Genomic DNA, 23789 nt, shown 5'->3' with positions numbered 1-23789 from the left:
CATACTGGATGTTTTTCCTTTTTCAGACCATTCTTTGTAAACCCTAGAAATGGTTGTGTGTGAAAATCCCAGTAACTGAGCAGATTGTGAAATACTCAGACCAGACCGTCTGGCACCAACAACCGTGCCACGCTCAAAGTTGCTTAGATCACCTTTCTTTCCCATTCTGACATTCAGTTTGGAGTTCAGGAGATTGTCTTGACCTGGACCACACCCCTAAAGGCATTGAAGCAGCTGCCATGTGATTGGTTGGTTAGATAATTGCATGAATGAGAAATGTAACAGGTGTTCCTAATTATCCTTTAGGTGAGTGTGTATATAAGACCTGTTTTGTATATGGCGTTTGAAAACTTGCTGAAAGGGGAGAAGCACATGACCAGCACCTGCTATGTTTGCAAGAGACTGAGCTCCGGCACTCACCTCCGTATTTCCCTAAATAACCAGGTCTATTACTTTTTCTTCGACGCCAAATCATTTGTCTGTTATCACGGTGGCTCTGTGAAACGCCTGCAGGCACGAAAAGGCAGGTCTCGTCGCCTAAACTATCTACTCGTTCAGAGAAATGTGCTAGCATGTCTGTTTCAGGTCTCTCTTGAAAAAGAGATTTTATATCTCAATGAGACTAACCTGGTTAAATAAAGGTTAAATAAAAAAAAAAAAAATGTCGGCGGCTAATGGAGTGGTGGCTAACTGGGTAACTCATGTGAACACGTTCTCTGATATGGAGGAACTAATTGACCGGGTCTTAGAGAAGCAGCTAAGTGTGCTTCCATCAGTGATCTACAGTGCAGTGAAGGGAGTGCTGGCCGAAATGAATGCCTCGCAGCAACACATCGGGGCAGAACCTGAGACGCAGGAAATCATGGTATGTGAACCGGACCACATTTACGATCCAGCGGCTTTGGATGCCTGAAGGGATACAACACGAGCTGCGCGCTGAACGCAACTCGGACGTGTTCGTCTGCCGCGCTGCCCTGGGAGCGACCCACGGAGGGAGAGAGTTTGCCTTCGCTGCAGCCACCGAGCCGGGTGTTTTCTGACAGGAATTAGAAGAGGAGGAGGACGCGCTACATGCACGGATCACCCCGCGCCGTGAGGAACCGGAGGGCGGCGGTAGGACTTTGTGTTCAGTGCCGGGAGGACTCTAATGGTATTTGGGCCAATGTACCGAGTTTGACTGGAGGACGCTGTGTGTAAGTTTTGGAACCAACCATTGAAGGGACATCTAACCAGACTGTAAGAAATGATGAATGCTGGCTACTCAGTCTTCAATCTATACTTTTGAGGACACTTAATCGGGCTGAAAAAAAAGGGAACATGATGAATCCTGAGGATGGGCTATGTATGTTTCGTAACTAAGCTTTAAAGGGACACTTAACCAGACTGAAAATACATGATAAATACTGGCTGGTAATCCTAAGGGTACTGTATGTAAGACTGTATGTCGGAGCTGAGCTTTAAAGGGACAGTCAATGTTTGTTAACGTTTAAGCTGGACTGAAAGAACATGAGGGATACGGTCTGTTCAGCTCATGGTCTGCTTGTTGTTCCAACTAGATTGGTCTGTTTTTCACATAGCTTAGTCCAGAAATTGTTCGAAGGTATTTGATATTGTTCATGTTTAACATAAGAATTCACTAGACCTGTTTCAACCCAGCAAACATTGGTCCGACGGCAACGTTGTGTCCCTGGCCAAAAATAGTCGCGGTAGGACGGCATAAATCGGTAAAAAGATGTTACACAGAACATTTCCTAAAAATGCATTCAGATACATTTGTACATGTCAACAGTTCTGTGGGGTTGCATGTATAATTGTTATTTTTACTTTTAGCTACGTGTACTTCAACATATACCATGTTGTGAATCAGTTGTAAGTGGACGTCCACTAAGTGACGTCCTTTACACGTGCATTTATAGTCCATCATGCCCCTCTATGAAATCAATTGTGATAAAGCTGCGCTAAACCCTTGCATGGTTAATACTGCAATAATTAATTTAATTCGCCAAGTTTTTAAAAGGTTGTGAAGACGTCCACTGACGTCCTTTACACGTCTAGTCAAGCAGTACATTTACACATTTACTTTATGTTGTTTAAATAAATTATAATTACACAGTGCCCAGTGTGGTTAAGTGATTGCAAAGCCACTGTATTTTAGTCATTATTTCAACCGGTTGTACCTGATGTATTCTTTGTTTTTTGTTTTTAAATGAATGTATGCATACATGTAAAACATAAATATATCCAGTCACCATTTATGTCGGAGTTGGATGTAATCATTGACCTATATAAAATGTAATTGCCATTGACAGGGAAACTGCTGCCAAGATGTAGTAACAAAAGATCTCGCGATATTACAAAATTCCGCGATAGGATAGATTATCTCGCGAGATGTTAACGCGTTCTCCCCAAGGGGGTAAGCTTCGCTTCAGAACTCGAGCCATCATGGCGCCATTTTGTTGCTAACTGGCCATCACCTCCTGTTAGCATTCCGCTGACCGACATTTTTTTTTTACATCACTTGACTGCGAATAACTGTACATCTGAAGCGTTTAAAGACTCTATTTGTCCGTTGTTTAGTTCCAAAGAAACACAACAATGTATAAAAGGCTCCATTACCTTGTACCTCACGTTATGGCTCCGTAGCAGACGTTTTTGTAAAAATAGGCTAACGATTGTGTCATAACCAAGTGACTTACTGTCGCATAGTAGAGGAATTACCGTATAGTACAGGAAAAGCTCGCAGGCAGTTTCGACTTACATGAGATGTTTAGGTTTAATTACTAATGTTAACTAGCATGTTAGTGATCAATAATTAGCCTGTGCCCATGTTATCTCCTTACATACACCTACAGTCTCCGTATCTGTAAGATTGGGAATGATTGAGATTTCTCTTGGCACAGCTACCAGAAGACTTACAACTTTCAGACACGTTGCTCACGTCACATTCTCTCAGTTGGAGGCTGCGCAGTAAAGCTGGCCATCACCGGAAAAGTGCTTCTAATAGCCTTCACTGGTCTCCGTCCAGAGCAACGGGGTCTATTTGTCCATTATATACTGTCTATGGTTCTCCCCATAGACTCCGGAGCCAGTAACTTGAACGTTGAACAATCACGAGAAGAGGAGGAATTGAGTTGTATCGATAATATTATTAAAACTCTACTGTTGGGTAGTACATTTTGTATTATTAGATTAACGTGCTTGAGTTTTACTTGTTTGATATGAATGAACCGAAAGAAATGATGCCCACATTGTCAACTGAAATGTACTGAGTTTGGCTAAAATTAGCTAGCTAGCAAACGTTAGTAGGCTAAAAGTTACTTTGAACTTATACAACGGTATACCATAGTATAAAGTATGTTTAATGTTACAGTCAAAGTTGTGAAAGTGTATGTTTTAACATTGCATGCAATTGCTACGCTGCACTGTACTGTTAATCGTGATTCTTTTTTTTTTTTACCTTATTTGGTTATTTTTTCTAAGGTGAAGTAATCCTACATTTTTTTTCATAGAATGGGTTAGGGATATAGATTTTAGCTTTTTCTAACTTTTCATTCATGAAACTGGTGCAAAATCTTGTTTCATTTATTTTTTTTAATTTAGTTATAGGACCATAAAAACATTTAGACAATAATTCAATGTAATTTTTTTCCTACTGTTTGTTTTGTTTATTATTGTAATATTCTCTTCCCTCAGATGCTGTGAAGAGGTGGAGCCCAAATTCAACTGAATCAGAAATTGATGCGGCTATGGCGGAACACTTGAAACATGCTCCAGGAAGAGCTGGGGGTGTGGTTATAACAAATAACTTTTCTGGTGTAAATGATGTTGCAAAAAGATGCTACACAAAGGGAGATATTTGTGACAGTGTTATTGAACTGAACTAAATTAATGGAATTGATCTAAAACTGAATTTGTTTTGTAATAAACACGTTTTTCCTGTTTCCCGGGTGAATCTGTATTGTATAAACCGTAAAATAAATAAATGTGATTTGGAATTTTGTGGCTTTTTAGTTCATCTTGTTATCTTTATGATCATTTGTAATGAACTACTAAAATGAAAATAAGAACAGTTTATTTTACAGTGTCCTTGTTACATGTAGTTACTGTAAGAACTATAAATTAGGCATAATTACATGCAACACACCTTAACCCTATATTCAGATGCAATTAATTATATTAAGAACTTAAATGTATAAGTAAAGTGTTGTTTGATCTACACGTGATTATAACGTGTTATAGACGTTCAGGTATGACTGGACCGATTTTGGACCTTTTTAGAACCTTTGTCAAGTTTAGATGTGTAAACGTCAAGATCGCCGTTCACGATTTAACACAATGGGTGTATGGTTGTTTAATATGCAGGCTTATAGCCTACACTTATGCAGAAACACACCTTATAAACATCCAGAAGAAGACTAATTCTGGCGTCCAGGGACGCGCAGAAAAGACGTGGAATTCACGGCCAGAAAAGACGTGGAATTCACGGCCAAGTGACGTCAAAGACGTCGGTTCAACTTTCATTTTGGAACTATTTTTCAACCATGACGGGACGTCTCGGACGGACGTCTTTTTAACGGTCATTAAACGTCCAAATGTTTGCTGGGAAGTTCCTAAAAGAACGAAACTTGCCTCTTTTCGACAGAGGCAGAAGAACTGGGTCAGCCGATAACCTTAGAGGAACTTAAATCAGCGTTAAAAACAGTTAAAAAAGGGAAAACACCAAGTTTGGAAGGAATTCATCAGAACTTCTACAGTATTTTGACATATTAGGACCTACCATTTTACAGTCTATAACTTCAGCCATAGAGAAGGGTACTTTCCACCAACAAACCAACACTGCGCTGATTTCCGTTATGCCAAAGAAGGGTAAAGATCCTACGGATTGCTCAAATTACAGGCCCATCAGCCTCAACAGGACTGATATTAAGCTTTATTCCAAAGTCCTGGCTCTCCACTTACAGCGCTTTATCGAGAAGTTAGTCCACCCCGACCAATCAGGTTTTATACCCAAGCGTCATGCTGCAGACAATATACGTAGACTATTTCATGTAATATAAGAAACCAAAAACCTTCCAACAACAGCAGCAGTTTTATCAGTGGACGCCTAGAGTGGAACTACTTGTGGCAAGTAATGGAGAGGCTTGGTTTGGGGGCCAAATTCATTGACATGGTACGTACTTTATATATGAATCCCACGGCCATAGTCTCAACCAATGGATTGCACTCTCAGCCGTTTCCCATTGAGCGGGGCTCGCAACGGATGTCCGCTATCCCCCATGCTATTTGCAATCTCTCTTGAACCGTTAGCCCAAGCCATAAAGCAAAATAAAATCTGTAAAATACAGATTAAATCCAGTAGCGGCTCAATATCATTATTTGAAGAGGATATTTTGTTGTACATTGCTGATTTTGAGGACTCTATTACAAAAATTCGTAAGATTTTCAATGAATTTGGCTCAATTTTCTAGACCTAGTTATGCTTGAGCTCTCTACAGCAAGGATTAACAAAGGCAAATCATCTACTATAGACCTATGGAAAAACGCAGCAGCACAAAGTATCAGTCCTAATGACCTCAGCATCACATGAAGTAGAGGAGAGTGACTAGGCAAGGTGTGATTTCTGTTTTTCTTTAATTGCTTGTTTTTGTTTTCCTCTAGACTTTTATAGAATTGTATATATTGTCACGTTTGCATGGAGGGCTGTAAATACTATAAAAACACTTTCTGATATACAGAGTACCTGATTAATTGTCAAATGTCTATACATCTAAATAAAACCTGGCATAAGAATGCATGAACATCATTCTTTTATTGGACTGAATTACTGGTTCTTCTTCCTGTCATCAGGTACAACCTGCTATTATGAAAAAAACACTGGAACTTGTTTTTATTCTGTAGCTCTAGTGTGTGCATACTTTATGTGAACAGGGTGAAAAGTCATAATGTATGTCAAAGGCAACAGGTACAGCCTCCACTGTAGCATATTCACATTTATTTTGGTGTCAATGTGGCATTACAAGCTATTTGGAACTTCTAATCAGTCAAAATACAATTACCGTAGTTTAATTCTTCAGTACACAGAGAACTATGTATTTTTTGTTGGTCACTGTAGCCATACATGGTGGGTAATCTTAGCAGAAAAGACAATTTAACAGCAATGACCTTGACATTTTGGACCACATTTTCCACCAGCATGAGAGAATTTACTATAACATGAAAGCTCAGGTATGCTATGATTTTTCTTTACTTCAGTGTTCTTGCTCTATCCAAGGATCTCTCAAGAAGAACAGCTGACCTTTAACCTCTTAGCCCATAGGGGAGGTCTTGCTGCATAGCCTGCTTCCTCTGCAGTCTCTTGTGTAACAAAGGGAAATGACAGTATATGGTACAGCAGCTCCACCTAGTGAGGGAAGAATAAAAGACACAAGGTTAAAATCAAACTACATGTAACAGAAAAGTAGTAGAGCATTGCTTTGATTTTTGGATAATATAACAAATAAATACAGGGCATATCCAGGAATCCTGAGGTAAAATGTAATACTTTTATAGTATTTAATATGAGTAATGAAGTCATACTATTCTATGTTAAACAGTCAGCATAGTATATTATAAAAAAGTCTTAGTATAGTATGTCAAAAAAAGTCAAAGGTCATAGTATAGTATGTTGAAAAAAGTCATAGTATAGTATGTTGGGAAAAAAAAAGTCATAGTATAGTATGTTGAAAAAAGTCATGAATAAAAAGTCATAGTATAGTATGTCAAAAAACAGTATAGTATGTCAAAAAAAGTTATAGTATGTCGAAAAAAGTTAAAGTATAGTATGTCTAGAAAAGTGATAAAAAGTCATTGTATAGTATGTCGAAAAAAAGTCAGTGTAGTATGTCGAAAAAAGTCATATGCTGAAAAAAAGTCATAGTATAGTATGTCGAAAAAGTCATGAAAAGTCATTAATAAAAAGTCATAGTATAGTATATCAAAAAAGTCATAATGTACGTCTGTTGAAAAAAAGTCCTAAAAAGTCATAAGAGTCATAGAACAGTATGTCAAAAAAGTCAAAATATAGTATGTCTAGAAAATTCATAAAAAGTCATAATATACTTTAGTATGTCAAAAAAAGTCATAGCAAAGTATATCGAAAAAAAGTCACAGTAAATTAAGTCAAAAAAGTCAAAGTATCGTATGTCGAGAAAAGTAATAAAAAGTCATAGTATAGTATGTCAATAAAAAATCATAGTATAGTATGTCGGAAAAAAAGTCATAGTATATGTCGAAAAAGGTCACACTAAAGTATGTCGGGAAAGTGATAAAAAGTCATAGAATAGTATGTCGAAAAAAGTAATTGTAGAGTATGTCAAAAAGTCTAAAGTACAGTATGTCGAAAAAAGTCATGAATAAAAAGTCATACTATAGTATATCGGAAAAAAAGTCATAATGTATAGTATGTTGAAAAAAGTCCTAAAAAGTCATAGTATAGTATGTTGAAAAAAAGTCATAGTTTAGTATGTCAAAAAAATTCATAGTAAAGTATGTAGAAAAAAGTAATTGTAGAGTATGTCGAAAAGTCATGAAAAGTCTAAAGTACAATATGTTATTAGAACAGTATGTCTAGAAAGTCATAAAAAGTCATAATATACTGTAGTATGTCGAAAAAAGTCATAGTATAGTATGTCAATAAAAAATCATAGTATGGTATGTCGGAAAAAAAGTCATAGTATAGTATGTCAATAAAAGTAATTGTAGAGTATGTCGAAAAGTCATGAAAAGTCTAAAGTACAATATGTCGAAAAACGTCATGAATAAAAAGTCATAGTATAGTATATCGAAAAAAAAGTCATAATGTACAGTATGTTGAAAAAAGTCCTAAAAAGTCATAGTACAGTATGTCTAGAAAAGTCCTAAAAAGTCATAATATATTGTAGTATGTCAAAAAAAGTCATAGTATAGTATGTCAAAAACGTAAAAGTATAGTATGTCTAGAAAAGTCATAATATACTGTAGTATGTCAAAGAAAGTCATAGTATAGTATGTTGAAAAAAGTCACAGAATAGTTTGTCAAAAAAAATCATACAATAGTATGTCAAAAAAAGTCCTAATATAGTGTGTCAAAAAAAGTCACAGAATAAAAAGTCCTAGTATAGTATGTCGAAAAAAGTCACAGAATAAAAAGTCCTAGTATAGTATGTCTAGAAAAGTCATAAAAAGTCATAATATACTGTATTATGTCAAAAAAAAGTCACAGTAAAGTATGTCGAAAAAGTCAAAGTATTGTATGTCGAGAAAAGTAATAAAAAGTCATAGTATAGTATGTCAATAAAAAGTCATGGTATAGTATGTCGAAAAAAGTCACAGTGTAGTTTGTCCAAAAAAAAAATCATACTATAGTATGTCAAAAAAGTCATAGTAAAGTATGTCAAAAAAAAGTCATAATATAGTATGTCAAAAATGTAAAACTATAATATGTCTAGAAAAGTCATAATATACTGTAGTATGTCAAAGAAAGTCATAGTATAGTACAGTATGTCAAAAAAAGTCACAGAATATTTTGTCAAAAAAATCATACAATAGTATGTTGAAAAAAGTCCTAATATAGTATGTCGAAAAAAGTCACAGAATAAAAAGTCCTAGTATAGTATGTCGGAAAAAGGCATAGTATAGTATGTCTAGAAAAGTCATGAAAAGTCATAATATACTGTAGTATGTCAAAAAAAGTCATAGTATAGTATGTCAGAAAAAGTCATAGCAAAGTATGTTGAAAAAAAGTCATAGTAAAGTAAGTCAATAAAAGTAATTGTAGAGTATGTCGAAAAGTCATGAAAAGTCTAAAGTACAATATGTCGAAAAACGTCATGAATAAAAAGTCATAGTATAGTATATCGAAAAAAAAGTCATAATGTACAGTATGTCAAAAAAAGTCCTAAAAAGTCATAGTACAGTATGTCTAGAAAAGTCCTAAAAAGTCATAATATACTGTAGTATGTCAAAAAAGTAATAGTATAGTATGTCAAAAACGTAAAAGTATAGTATGTCTAGAAAAGTCATAATATACTGTAGTATGTCGAAAAAAGTCATAGTATAGTATGTCGAAAAAAGTCACAGAATAAAAAGTCCTAGTATAGTATGTCTAGAAAAGTCATAAAAAGTCATAATATACTGTATTATGTCACAAAAAGTCACAGTAAAGTAAGTCGAAAAAAGTCAAAGTATTGTATGTCGAGAAAAGTAATAAAAAGTCATAGTATAGTATGTCAATAAAAAGTCATGGTATAGTATGTCGAAAAAAGTCACAGTATAGTTTGTCAAAAAAAATCATACTATAGTATGTCCAAAAAAGTCATAGTAAAGTATGTCGAAAAAAAGTCATAATATAGTATGTCAAAAATGTAAAACTATAATATGTCTAGAAAAGTCATAATATACTGTAGTATGTCAAAGAAAGTCATAGTATAGTACAGTATGTCGAAAAAAGTCACAGAATATTTTGTCAAAAAAATCATACAATAGTATGTAAAAAAAAAGTCCTAATATAGTATGTCGAAAAAAGTCACAGAATAAAAAGTCCTAGTGTAGTATGTCGGAAAAAGGCATAGTATAGTATGTCTAGAAAAGTCATAAAAAGTCATAATATACTGTAGTATGTCAAAAAAAGTCATAGTATAGTATGTCAAAAAAAGTCATAGCAAAGTATGTTGAAAAAAAGTCATAGTAAAGTAAGTCAAAAAAGTCATAGTATAGTATGTCGAAAAAAGTCACACTAAAGTATGTCGGGAAAGTGATAAAAAGTCATAGTATAGTATGTCGAAAAAAGTAATTGTACAGTATGTCGAAAAAAGTCATGAATGAAAAGTCATAGTATATCGAAAAAAAAGTCATAATGTATAGTATGTCGAAAAAAGTCCTAAAAAGTCATAGTATAGTATGTTGAAAAAAGTCATAAGAGTCATAAAAGTATGTCAAAAAAGTCAAAGTATAGTATGTCTAGAAAAGTCATAATATACTGTAGTATACTGGAGCAAATTTTCTCCCGTTAAATGACAAGAAAACTGAGATGATTTTATTTGGATCCCCCAGCCCTACAAAAAACCTGAGCAATGCCCTTGGCCCTTCGTCATCAAATTTACAGTGCGAGGTCAGAAACTTAGGTGTTCTCTTTGACAGCTCTCTTAATTTTGATAAACAAGTCAGCTCTGTTGTTTTATGGTAGTTTTTACCAGCTTAGAACAGTAGCAAAGCTGAAATACTTTTTATCGAAGAAGGATCTCGAGACAATCACTCATGCCTTTATTACTTTACGCCTAGATTACTGTAAATCACTATACACAGGCCTAACCCAACATAATTTGAACAGACTCCAATTAGTCCAGAATGCTGCTGCTAGACTCCTCTCTGGCACCAAAAAGTATGACCACATAACTCCTGTTTTAGCTGAGCTTCATTGGTTACCAGTGAAATTCAGAATCGATTTTAAAGTTTTACTTTTTGTTTTTAAAGCACTCCATGGTCAAGCGCCCCCATATATTTCCGATCTCCTGTCTACTTACTCTGCCACCAGGGCACTCAGGTCCAACACCCAACAACTCCTCGTCATCCCCCGGACACGCCTAAAAACCAAAGGGGAGCGAGCCTTCTCTGTAGTAGCCCCCAAACTCTGGAATTCCCTCCCACCCCATATCAAATCATGTAATACAATTGCTAGTTTTAAATCAAATCTGAAGACGCATTTTTATTCTCTTGCTTTTTTTTTTTTTTTTTTGCCTCAAACATTGTTCCTTTGTTGTTTTATTCTATGTTACATTATTAATTCTTTCTTTGCCTATTTATATTCATGGTACCTCGCACATACGATTATGTATTTTTAAGGCATATTATCTCTGCCTTCCCTGCTCTACCTGTAAAGCACTTTGGGTCAACAGTTGTTCGTTTAAATGTGCTGTACAAATAAAATGACTTGACTTGACTTGACTAGTATGTCGAAAAAAGTCATAGTGTAGTATGTCAATAAAAAAATCATAGTATAATATGTTGAAAAAAGTAATCGTAGAGTATGTCGAAAAGTCATGAAAAGTCTAAAGTACAATATGTCGAAAAAAGTAATGAATAAAAAGTCATAGTATAGTATATCGAAAAAAAAGTCATAATGTATAGTATGTTGAAAAAAGTTCTAAAAAGTCATAGTATAGTATGTCTAGAAAAGTCATAGTATAGTATATCGAAAAAAAAGTCATAATGTATAGTATGTTGAAAAAAGTCCTAAAAAGTCATAGTATAGTATGTCTAGAAAAGTCATAAAAAGTCATAATATACTGTAGTATGTCAAAAAAGTCATAGTATAGTATGTCTAGAAAAGTCATAAAAAGTCATAATATACTGTAGTATGTCAAAAAAAGTCATAGTATAGTATGTCAAAAACGTAAAAGTATAGTATGTCTAGAAAAGTCATAATATACTGTTGTAGTATGTCAAAGAAAGTCATAGTATAGTATGTCGGAAAAAGTCATAGTATAGCATGTCAGAAAAAGTCATTGTATGTTGAAAAAAAGTCACAGTATAGTATGTTGAAAATAAGTCATAGTAAAGTATGTTGAATAAAGTCATAAAATATCATAGTATAGTATGTCAAAAAAAGTCAGTATGTGACAGTACAGTATGTCGAAGAAGTCACAGTATAGTATTTCGAAAAAAGTTATAAAAAGTCATAGTATAGTATATCGAAAAAAGTCATAGTATAGTATGTCAAAAAAGATTATATTATATAGTATGTTGAATAAGTAATAATATAGTATGTCAATCAATAGTATAATATATTGAAAAAAAAGTCCAGAATAGTATTTAAAAACAAATCATAAAAAGTCATATTATAGTATGTCGAAAAAAATCATAAAAAGTCATAGTACCGTATGTAATAAAAAATGTCATAGTATAGTATGTTCAAAAAACTTGTATGTAGAAAAAAGTCATAGTATAGCATGTAAAAAAAAATCATAAAAGGTCATAATATAGTATGTCGAAAAAAATCATAAAAAGTCATAGTATAGTATTTAACAAAAGTCATAGTACCGTATGTAATAATAAATGTCATAGTATAGTATGTCAAAAATGTAAAACTATAATATGTCTAGAAAAGTCATAATAAAAGTACAAACAGAAGTCCGATTTAACTTTACAGGTACATGTGATCAGTTAGTGGGATGGTACTTTAAACTGCCTCAACCTCATACACCCACCTCAGAAAAATCATTCATCTCAGCTTTACTTATAGCAGACTCTGCCATCCAGTTCCTCAGCACATATCTCGGATTTACATCTGTAAGATATTTTTGGCAATCACATCATCACATTACAGAAATCTGTGTAACTGAATTCCTTCTTACTGACTATCAAACTTCAAATGTATAAATCAACACTAGCTTTAGTGGCTTACTTTTCATCCTGAGTTGACGATCCAAATCACTATTATTTTGTTGTCTGAACAGAGGAAACAAATCTTTAAATCCATTTGGATATAATCCACAAAACAAAACAAAGTTATGATACTAAATAGAAATGAGAGTATATAATAGCAAGTGTTTTCAAAATGAAAAAAAGAACGACAACATTTCAGAGAAACTTTGGTTTCATCACATTTCTTTACATCTTTTTGCTTACCTACTGAGCCGGAGCAAGTACTTGCTGAGCCAATCGGAGAAGAGCTTGTGGGACGACAAGTTCTCAAAAGCCCACATCTAATATAAAAAAAAAATTAAAAGGTGCCTTAAAATATAAATTTAACATATGAATAGATACACCGGTTCTGCATATTTTTTGCTGTTGAAGCAGCAGCTTTTTGTATGTGGATTACCTGCATACTTCTAACACAAATTCTCTATTCAAATAGATTGAGATAATAATCTGCAACACTGTCATACACGTGTATCTTAGTCATATTTATCCCCATTGAATCATCCTATGTTTTACTTTTACATTTACTGCTCTATTTATTGTATTATTTATTTCAGGTTCATTTAACAGGGACAATGCACACTAATAATACATAAAATTAAAATGTGCCAGAATTAGCCTGGAGGCTATTTTACATATGCTGTCCCTGGACTGGTGGTAAGAGGTCACCCTAAAATCAGATAAAACGAGTAAGCTATCAATAATACATTCAGATTTGGCTCTATACAATAAAAGATAATCATAATAATGTTCAAAGACAACAACATAAAAACAAGAACAGTTGGGTGAGATCAACACAAATACACACACAGCTGAACTGTCAGACCAGATAACAAACAAGGCACAATAGCATAGACATACATTTTGGTGGACATGCACAAAAACATCATCGCTGGGACGATAACAAGCAACATACTATTTCAATAGTGAAACAGACACACAGGCAGAGCACAAACAGACAGACAGAGCAGAGAGAGAGAGACAAGATGGCAGCACTTTTTAGTGCCTAAACTAATGTTGACAGTGCTGACTACTTGTTAGCCACTTCTTTAAGTTAGGTTTAAATTAAATTTTCTAATGTGACTTAAAAGCAGTTTGACTAAATGCACTTCTCCTTAACGGGACAATGCAGTCTCCTCCGTGTGGATCTTTAAACAGTTGGTGCTGTGCCTGCAAACTGGCTCAATACAGGAGGAGCTAGTCCATGTAAGATGTTGTACACAAGACAGAGATCTGTTTATGTAATCATGTTTTCCCAACTTAAAAGGTTATATATATTTTTTAAATATGGCAATGATGATGGTGTATGGATTTCTTATCTTATCTAAAGACCTAATTAGAAGAAACACAATGTCACATTGCCACAGATGACATCTTGGACATGCAGTGCAAATACACCCCAGCAGTGAGTGCTCTGTGCAGATATTAAAGATGTCCCCAACACCATGCTGCGTCTGCTCTACCTGTGTGAAGTTCCTTTTGTGAAGCTGCTGGGCTGGAACTTCACTGAGCTGCCTGAAGACCATGGTGAAGTCTGACTTTGTGTCCTCCATCATCTGGAGAGGCAAACCCAAATTAGATAGGGAGTAAAACAAAAAAAATCCAATGTGTACCTAGCAGGGCTGCACGATATGAGGAAAATATCTAATTGCGATTATTTTGACTGATGACTGATGATTCACGATATTGGAGGGAATGATCGTGTTTGTATCATTATTCTCATTTTCATTAAAAATGATTAACACTGAAAGAAAAATGATTATAGTGTGTATTTTTGCGAGGATCTGTACCAAATAAAGATGTTTTCTTTAGTCTGTAGGATACGATTTGCAGGCCGGAACGTCTCTGCAGCAACACAATACTTCATTCAGAATGGTTTGACACATATTTTTGTTATGGTTTCGGTGTGTTGCCTTGTATTTTGTTCTATTTCTGTTGTCTTGTTTGTGGATTTCTGTATGTATCCTGTTTTGTATATTTCTGTTGTGTATATTTCTGTTCATTGTGTAGGTTTCTGTTTACCCTGTTTTGACTGTGTTCTGTGTATTGTGTATTTCTGTTTCCTGTTTTATTGTGATAGTCCGTTTTCTGTCTTGTCATGTCTAGTTCTGCTTCCTGTGTTTTCCCGCCTGTGTGATTGTCTAATGTGGTCCACCTGTTCCCCAGCCCTGCTGTCACCTGTCCTGTGTTTGCTCGTTACCCAGTTTATTTAGCCTCCTGTCTGTGTGCATCCTGCTTAGCATTTCTCGGCCTTTTGTTTGCCTGCCTCCTCTGGACAACTTTTGTTACCTCCTGCCTTTTGGACACCTTGGTTTGTTTGAACTCTGCCTTTTTTTGTTGTCAATAAAACCTCATGTTCACCCATCTCCTGCCTGCCTGCCTCATCTCTGCGTTTGGGCCCACTATTCCCTGCCTCCACATAACATATTTTGCCATTAACAAATATTGCGCCCCCCTGCGATTTGGATATTGCACTAGTCCATGTTGTGATTTCGATAAAGTATATATTGTGCAGCCCTAGTACCTAGCCAATAAAGGGCTAGTGATATTACATTAATTTAGTAGACTGAGATGAACTATGTAAAAATGTCTATTACAGTAACCATGCAACTTATTGTCAATGACTTGCCTTAAGCAGGAAGGCAATGAGGTAACCATCCTCCTCCTCTTCACCTAGAAGCCCCAGTTTAGCTTTAAATAACTGATGAATCCTGAAATACATGTATTGATATGGCTTGAAAATAATATAGTATTACTCGCACTGCTTGGATATAGCATTAACGACAACATGAAGAAAGGACAAATCATAATATCACATGGAGCTCACCTCATCTGGTAAATATCAACATATCCTTTCAAAATCATTTTAGCCCTGGGAAAAAAAGATAAGAAACCAAGTAAATCCAAAGGTAACCAAAATCAAGGTAAAGAGTAGAAAGAGAAGAATATGATGTATTTGTACTACAGTTTGACAAGGTTGCTGACCAGTGGTGGAAGAAGTATTCAGATCCTTTACTTAAGTAAAAGTACTAATACTGCACTGTGAAAATACTCTGTTACGCTCTCTCTCTCCCCTTTCTCACCTAGCTGTCCTGACAAATAAAGGCGGAAAAAGCCAAAAAATAATAATAAAAAAGAAAGTTACTCAAGTAAAAGTATCATCAGGAAATCATTTCAGCTGGACTTGTTTTATAATCTACGTGTTGTGCAAAAATCTTAATTTGTAAAGTAACTGGTAACTAAAGACGTCAGATTAATGTAGTGGAAGTTAAGTACAAGTACCTACATTTTTTACTGAAGTACAGTACTTGAGTAAATGTACTTAGTTACATTCCACCACTATTGCTGACCAACATTACTGGCTTGATGTTGCTTCTGTATTTACCACAGAGCAAACGCATCTCTTCGTTAAAGTTAATAATGTGCAAAGGGTTCTGTACAAGTTAAACTCTATCACTGTAGTTGCAATTTGCATGGGTGGCAAACAGGTCAATACAAGTCCCATATTACTTGGAAAAACTAGGATACTCTTCTTGTTTCTGTTAATATCAAACTGTTTGCATAGTAAGAAGCCAAAATACTGCTTGTTTTCACGATATAACATGGGAACAGACTGACTGACCTTGAATGCTCCTGAGGGCAGAGCAGGCGGAGGAAATGCCCTGCCTGACCAGAGATAAAGAAGACGACATACTATGACTTCATCTTTGAGCATAAAAAACTACTGTTGAAAGCTATCGTTAGTCACTTTCTGTACTACGCTGTGAGTGCTGTAAAATTGACGCCTTGCTTGCGCAAGCAAAAACGAACTTTGAGAGGTCTTCAGTGTTCCTGTCTATTCTTTGATGAATACTGATCTTAACAGTGCCCTTAATATAAAATAAACCGTTGTCATAGAGTTCTTACTCCTCGTGCTGTTTTTTAGAAAGCACAGGGCCGAGAGCCATCAGCAGCTTCTCAAGATTGACCAGTCCGAAGTTGGCCTGAGCTCCGATGCTGTATCTGCCCTCATCGTCAGATGTGTTGGGGACAAAATCTGCAACATCAAAGTTTAGTTTGATATTGACAAGAACAGGACATTTTGTTATTTCAATAAACACAGACACTGTAAACACAGACATTGTGTAATTGTACACACTGGGATTATACGACTCCATGAAGCCAAATGGTCCGTAATCGATGGTGATAGAGAGGAGGCTGAAGTTGTCCGTGTTGCACACACCTGTTGTGATGAAACACAATCTATATCACATAGATGGTGTATGATAAAATGTGTATGATAAAATGTGCAGTCAGAGCATCTTCTCACCGTGTGCAAACCCAACCGACATCCACTGGGCGATTAGATGTGCCGTTTCATTTACAACTGTGGAATAGAACACCTAGAAAATATAAAACACAATACAAAGCGTGAAACAAATAATACACAGCAGGCAGAGACACAGTAGCATACTGTTTATGAAAGGTAAAAAGACTTTTCACTCTTTACTTATCACACTTGCAGTATTCCTGGATTTACTATTTCACTCAGATTATGTGTTAACAGTTAAATTCCAATAATGAATGGAAGAGGGATACCTTCATTTTGTTATTTTCTATACTAAGGTAAGATCGTGTAAATTGTATTGGGTGAGCCAAATCATAATGACTACTTTGTTTTGTTTTTTAACTTAACTTACCAAATATTTATCTGGGTCATCTGAATTGATTGAAGAAAAATGTTCATCAATCACAAAGTTCAACAGCTTTCTAAGAGCAACAGAACAACAGCATTATGTTACAAGCTGCAGTATACGGTTTGCAACAGGAGGCCATGGAATGAGAAGGAAGCCTGAAAGATCACCAGACTCACCTCAGGAGCTCTATCTCTCCACTTTGAGCCAAAATTTCTAAAGAGCCAATGCGAAACCATGACTTGGCTAACCGGAGAACGACAGCTCCTGTAAAAAGAATAAAGGAGCTAAAAAAACAAACATGTAATGTAATGAAACATTAAGTTATTGATAATTAGTTTAAAAAAAAATCTATTTTTGAAGTACTTTTGAATGAATAAACTGCACCTCTTTCTGTCTTCATATTGCCGTTGTAGAACTGATCCCTTATCACCGGCTCGTCACTTACAACCAGACTAAAACAAAGCAAAGCATTATCAGATCAGTAACAGATAGAAATTTCATCCAAAACATTTCTGTCCTTTCAGTGGTGTCAAACACAAGCCCCTTTCTTAATTACATTTTTAAGAAGGTAGTTCATCTTGGTTTATCATGCCAAATGCCTGAATGCCAAATGAATGTTGAGATGTACATGTTTATACAGATACTGGCCTTCTGCAGGGTTCTTAAACACGGGATGTAGAGAATTATTTGGGGCCTGGTAAACACTTTTGAAATGTTTTTTTTATCAAATTTTGGGATGTGCCTGGTGTAAGTAAATACTGTAAGCTACTGTATATGGTCTAGCTAAATGTGAAGAAACTGGACAAATTCTATGAATCCAATGCACAATATTAAGGCCTATTAAAAACAAACACATCCCTTGATACCCTAACCCCGTTTCTTGTCTTTCATCCATCACCTGTCCCTCTCACCTGGCAGCCCTAGTGGTTGGAACACCAAGGAAATGCATGGCTTCACTGCACAGGAACTCCCTTACAGAAGAACGGATCACGGCTCGACCATCTCCTGACCTGCATTAAAATGTTCAAATTCGTATTGGAATGTCAGATAAAGAAAGTTGCCTCTTGCTGCTATTTGGTATCAAAGACATGCAATTTTGCCAAATGTGGCAAAGGGAAACAAAGGAAGAAAAACAGAGAAGTAAAAGGGTATGCTGTAAAACATACCTTGAATAAGGTGTCTTCCCAGAGCCTTTAAGCTGAAGTTCCCATACTTCACCTTTCCTGTGGGTCATTTTTTTTATAAGGAATATATTATATTAAGAAAAATCTTAAATTGGCAATGCATCTTGAACACAAAGTACTTTGAATACACAAGAAACAAAATATTCTCACCTGTTGGTATACTGACCAAGGGAATGTGCACGACCATCGCCCAGCTGACCTGCCCAGTAGCCAAACTGATGGAGATATTTACAGTCAACTTTAATGTCACCAACTGTTCTAGTCCACGGGTATTATTATCTTAAAGTGCTCATATTAAGCTCATTTTCACTTTCATAATTGTATTTAGAGGTTGTACCAGAATAGGTTTTTGTGGTTTAATTTTCAGAAAACACCATATTATTGTTGTACTGCACATTGCTGCAGCTCCTCTTTTCACCCTGTGTGTTGAGCTCTCTGTTTTAGCTACAGAGTGAGGCATCGCATTTCTGTACCATCTTTGTTGGGAGTCGCACATGCGCAGTTATTACTGCTAGCTTGTCAGTTGCAGAGTATGAGGGTGTGCCATACTAGCAGCTAGGCGAGCATTATAACATGTTACAAAGTGACGCACGTTTATCACAAAAGTAAAGGCTAGACTACAATAGAGCTTGTTTCCTTGACTTTGCTAATAAACTTTTCTTTGGCTTAATTTCTCAGTTAATGAATTATCTGTTAAGGTTATACTGCATACCTATGTTACTGGTCAAAAATGCTATTTTGGGCGCCTGGGTAGCTCACCTGGTAGAATAGGCGCCCATATATTGAGGTTTACTCCTCGACGCAGCGGCCACAGGTTCCACCCTGCAGCCCTTTGCTGCATGTCATCCCCTCTTTCTCTCCCCTTTAATGTCTTCAGCTGTCCTATATAAATACAGGCCTAAAATGCCCCAAAAATTATCTTTAAAAAAATGCTATTTGATTAAGGAACCTGTATAAAAATCCAGATATTTGTAGGGATAAGATATAACAATACTCAGCTCAGCCCATGTGTCCACAGCCGATGTGATTTTATAAAAGAAAACTATATCTTGATTGTATTAGGAAAAAAAAAATCTGTTTTTGGAACTTGATATGTTGCAATTTGTGTTTGTATTTTTAAGTTTATATACAATAAATGCACGCCATTAGCAAATGAATCATTACCTGATGACCTCCATATCTGTGGGCAAGGGGTACAGATCCTAATGGCAGTCTTCCCCCGCTGGCAAAATGCAGGAAATCATCTGACTGGGTTACAGCCACATCCAAGTCTAAAATCCCTTCAATGACGTCCTGTTGAGACAAATTCAGATATAGTTGAATACTTCACATTTTACTGTGAAGACTGTTCTGCGGCGCTGCCGATGATATTGTAACATCACCTTAGAAGTTGCTGCTAGTCTTAATGGGTCTTTCAGTGGGGTTGGATTGGATTTGGAGAATATGCAGTGCTTTACAGAGCGAGCAAAGTTGCCATCAACCTCATCGATCGGGAATGCTTCTGCAGAGGACCGAAAGGATGGAATTGCGACATTATTACTGATATTACACTCTTTTTACTGACCTCAAAGACACACAAATCACATTTTACCTATTAGCTTCTTGCAGGACACTCTGAACTGGTCCAGGTCCTGTATAAGGTTTGAAACGCTCATGTTCCACCTGGATTTGACAGTGTGATGGGAAAGCTTGCTCTTTGATCCCTTATTGTCACGGCTATCACTATTGCAGCCATGGTGAGTACTTTGGCAGAACTCCAGAACATGTACATATGTGAAGCTGGATGCTGCTACCAGAGCAAAAACTAGCACAAAGCAGGGGCTCCACATGTCACAGACACAGCAACCCGGCTGTAAGCATTGATGTGGTTGTAGATTTGAAAATGGGTAGTATCATTTCCAGCTGGTGCACACATTTGGGGGGAGAAGTACCTGGATCCTGTACTTCACTAAAACTACTAGTACAGTAATATCGCAGTAATAATTATTAATCTATACAACTGCATCATATTGTTTTGATCGTATGTGTTGTATGTAAATTCTGAACCTGCAAAGAAACAAGTAGCCTAACTGGATCTGTAGTGGACTCAAAAGTACAGCCACGCAAAGTAAAAGCACCTCAAATTGTATAATTTAATGTTATCTTAAATTATGATAATGTGATCTTAAATTCAGGAAAGTTTCCTGATAATATAAGCAGTAACTAAAAAACAATGACTAAAACTCAACCTAGATTTATTTTTTTAAACAGCAATGTGTAAATAAAAAGCTAGGTTTATTCGGCATTACATCCAAGACAATAGATCAATAAGTTTCGAAAACACCAGCAATATTTACTACTACTAGCTACGTTACATCTATCTAACGTTAGCTGTTAGCAACCCAGCTAGCTAGTAGCCCCAAATTGTACACAAGACACATTTCCCCGGAGACGTAAGAAGTAATCTTCCTATTTTCAGTTTAAATAGACAACAATCGGTGTTTACATGTACCGCTGTGTCCCCGATAATAAAGTAATTTTCGAGGAATTCATTAATGTTTATATCAACTCTCTCCACCATATATGGCTAACGTTAACGTCAACACCATACGTAACACGGTAACCGACTTCCGGTTCCGCTGAAATATATATATATCCTGTGCCGAAGCCGCACCGCTTGGGAACATGGCGTGCCCGTGGTTGAGGCAGTGCAGAAGGTGGAGCGCAAACTGTACGAGCACGAGTTTGTTTGAAACCTTGTGGCATTATAACGGCAGGGCTGCGTTCCCTACGTCCTCTCTGGGGCAGAGATCCTGGAGCTCCGGGCCGGGGAATGAGGTGAGTTGGTGGCTGACTGTTAGCGGGGTATGCATGCCGGACTACACTATTTTTTCCTAGGATGGCACACCCTAATCTCTCTCTGATTGGCTATTACTCGTTGTCTTCGTTGGTTGGGTTGGTCAGGGTTAGGCAAGAGGAGTGGGATTGGTTATGCTAGGGGTAAGAATGTCAGGGTAAGCCAATCAGAGCCAGAGTAGGGCGGGTCATGCCTTCGCCATTCTGGGAGTAAAATTAACGTGTGCTGTCAAACCCGGGAAGGTCACTGGCAAGCTGTCAGCCATCCCCGCTGAATGGTAGTACTTTTTAGCTGACGGGGGTATTCCTTCACTATTTGTATGTTTTCCTGGTAATGTAATGCCTTTTGTCTTTCGCGAGAGTGTCTCGTGTTTTGTTAGTATTTCGTAGATGACCGTTGACCCATCGACTTGTTGCAGGGGTTGTTGGCTCATTCAGAAATCACTCAGCACAAATAAAGGTCAAGACCTGCCCCTGATATTACAGATTAATTACTGCGAGCACTTCCCTTTACTTGGCAAGCTGTCTACCTTGAGTCTAACACACGTTTTGTCAAGTTCCTGTTCATTTAGATTTGATCTTTCATTCATTCATTTGTCATCGACAAACGTGTTACCCCCATTTTGTTTACAATCTATAGAACACTTGACTTGACCATAGACAGTATATAAGAAGGACTTGACATTGTATTGTTGGTCATTGTTGCTTTTTATATACACACCTATTTTTCATTACTTCTGTGTTTATGTTTAGCTCATTGTTCAGCTCGTTGGTGCTTGTTTTTTCTTCTATCTTCATGTCAGTTAGAACAATTGGAACTGTGTGTAGTTACATCATGAGAATTTCAAAAACCAGAGTTCTTGTATGTGTAGGCCTACTCACATACTTTGCTAATAGAGGTGATTGTAATTACCATAATAAAACAGTTACTAAATGCTAAAAAGAGTCAAAGCTACTACCCCCCCCCTTCTTCTTTTTTTCTTCTTTTTGTGATTAAATTAACCAAAATGAGGGTCTTTTGATTAAAGACTTCTCCAAGCTGACAGGAATACACTTCTTGGGGAGAAATGCAGACTCTGTTGGCCTAAAAGTAGCCTAATATAACAAACATAAGGTCTAAAATCCTTTGGTATTATGTCCTTTTGTTATTACAGGGGCCACCATCAGCACTACCAACACAGATACACGCCAAAACTAACTTTACCACATCTCTCACCAGGTGAGTTTTCTTAACCAAAGGCTTTGCACTGTACAAACTATTTATTGCATTTTTGCACATTATAATAATGGTCACCTTACACCACCAGACAGTTTTAGCATGCTATACTTCAGCAATTTTGGTTAAACATCAAGCAATGCAAGATGAAATTTGCTGTGAACTCCAGGAAGACTAGTGGTTGCCCCGGTAACAGCTAATCCAAATAAATTAGATATATATAAGACAATATTATTCTTTATTACTATTCAAAGGGTGTTGTATCCTGTACATATTGTAAATAAAATTAGGTTTTGTAAATAGAATTGACACAAACAGTCTGTTGTACCACAGTGATAAAGATATAGGCCATTTTCATACAAATATTCCACCTTGTGATTACTTTGTGGTGTTCTGTATTTCACTGTCACTGTGTATTGTTTGTCTTTCTCTCCAGACACAAGTCACGGTTGCTAAATCCCACGCTACAGCCTCGCTGTTGCAGAAAGACTGTACACAGTGATGCGAAGCTGAAGGACCCCTTCACATTAGCCCAGAAAGATTTAACTAATTTATATGATGACATCAGAAAGGTACATTTTCAATACAGAGAGTGTACTTGCTATATGTCTCTCTACATATAAAATAATGGGAATTTTCAGCAAACATTAGGGTAGTTAGTATATAGAGACGGGAGGATTTGAGGCTTGGATTTGACCTCGCAGCTGCATTGACAGTTCAATAACAGACAACAAGTGAGCCACTGATCAGAATCAGAAAAAGGTTTATAGCCAAGTAAGTACTTACAAGGAATTTGCCTTGGTGGTTGGTGCATACATAAACAAACACATTGAACATTAATATGAAATAAACAATAAATACAGAAACAAATATACAAAATAGCTGTTTAACATAAGAAAAAAGAGGCTGAATGGATTAAGTGCAGAACGTGCAAAACCTATACCGTATGTGCAATGGGCAGGTGTATTAGTCCAGGATGTAAGTTAATGCAAAGTGTAGTGGGGGGGGGTTAAGAGTCCTCTCTTAAGTGTTGTCATCTCAAAAAGGTATTGGTTAGAAATGAACAGAAGACATTTTACAGTCATGTTGTGTTTGGCAGCCGTTTATCTTGGACTGTAGTTGATTGTGATGGAAACAAAAGACATGGATTTGTGTTACTCTGCCTCACAGGAGCTATTTGTATCCAAAGAAGAGCTGAAGTCTCTATGTGACTACTACTTTGATGGAAAGGGCAAGGCCATCCGACCGTTGATAGTTGTCCTGATGGCCCGGGCACTCAACATCCACAGCAACAGATCTGGGTAAAATTGGATCACCCCAGACTTGGATATTTCAACCATTTACTGCTACTGCTAACCCAACGTGACCTATGATACATTGTAGAGGGGAGGTGCACCACACCCTGTAATAACTCTTTAATATATGAAGCATGATCCAGCATTT

The 23789-nt window shown here is 36.4% G+C and overlaps 2 protein-coding genes and 1 long non-coding RNA gene across 3 annotated transcripts in view; 2 read left to right on the top strand and 1 right to left on the bottom strand.

Moving 5' to 3' along the window:
• Positions 1–2991: 2991 nt before the first annotated feature.
• Positions 2992–3941, top strand: LOC114549540 (uncharacterized). Its single transcript, XR_003691563.1, has 2 exons — positions 2992–3166; positions 3694–3941. It is a non-coding gene; the product is annotated as an uncharacterized LOC114549540 (long non-coding RNA).
• Positions 3942–5972: 2031 nt separating this feature from the next.
• LOC114549436 (UPF0061 protein YdiU) lies at positions 5973–21149 on the bottom strand. The gene is made up of 19 exons (XM_028569741.1): positions 19887–21149; positions 19678–19796; positions 19460–19588; positions 18446–18510; positions 18278–18334; positions 18023–18121; positions 17496–17563; positions 17288–17375; positions 17115–17184; positions 16745–16817; positions 16574–16657; positions 16342–16471; positions 15263–15307; positions 15065–15146; positions 13899–13991; positions 12643–12719; positions 12419–12462; positions 12222–12301; positions 5973–6400 (listed from the first exon to the last, which is right to left on the bottom strand). Exons 1-19 carry the CDS (start codon positions 20122–20124, stop codon positions 6278–6280), a joined length of 1764 nt encoding a protein of 587 aa, XP_028425542.1. The 5' UTR covers positions 20125–21149; the 3' UTR covers positions 5973–6277.
• pdss1 (prenyl (decaprenyl) diphosphate synthase, subunit 1) overlaps positions 20898–23789 on the top strand; it is an 8387-nt gene continuing 5495 nt past the window's right edge. The window contains exons 1-4 of the mRNA XM_028569742.1: positions 20898–21112; positions 22285–22349; positions 22783–22918; positions 23517–23647. Of these exons, the coding sequence (XP_028425543.1) occupies positions 20960–21112; positions 22285–22349; positions 22783–22918; positions 23517–23647 (485 nt within the window). The 5' untranslated portion in view covers positions 20898–20959. The remainder of the gene's footprint in view (positions 21113–22284; positions 22350–22782; positions 22919–23516; positions 23648–23789) is intronic.

The sequence above is a fragment of the Perca flavescens genome, chromosome 22, assembly GCF_004354835.1.
Source record: "Perca flavescens isolate YP-PL-M2 chromosome 22, PFLA_1.0, whole genome shotgun sequence".
Lineage (NCBI taxonomy): Eukaryota > Metazoa > Chordata > Actinopteri > Perciformes > Percidae > Perca > Perca flavescens.
The sequence above is the reverse complement of the archived record's forward strand: the minus strand, read 5'-3'. Positions and strand labels throughout refer to the sequence as shown.

Coding starts and splice junctions, on each gene's coding strand:
- LOC114549436 (XM_028569741.1), bottom strand. CDS start 20,124: ATGTGGAGCCCCTGCTTTGTGCTAGTTTTTGCTCTGGTAGCAGCATCC. Junction 19,797..19,886: donor GTCCTGCAAGAAGCTAATAG/GTAAAATGTGAT, acceptor GGTCCTCTGCAG/AAGCATTCCCGATCGATGAG. Junction 6,401..12,221: donor AGATGAATGATTTTTCTGAG/GTGGGTGTATGA, acceptor TTCCCTCACTAG/GTGGAGCTGCTGTACCATAT.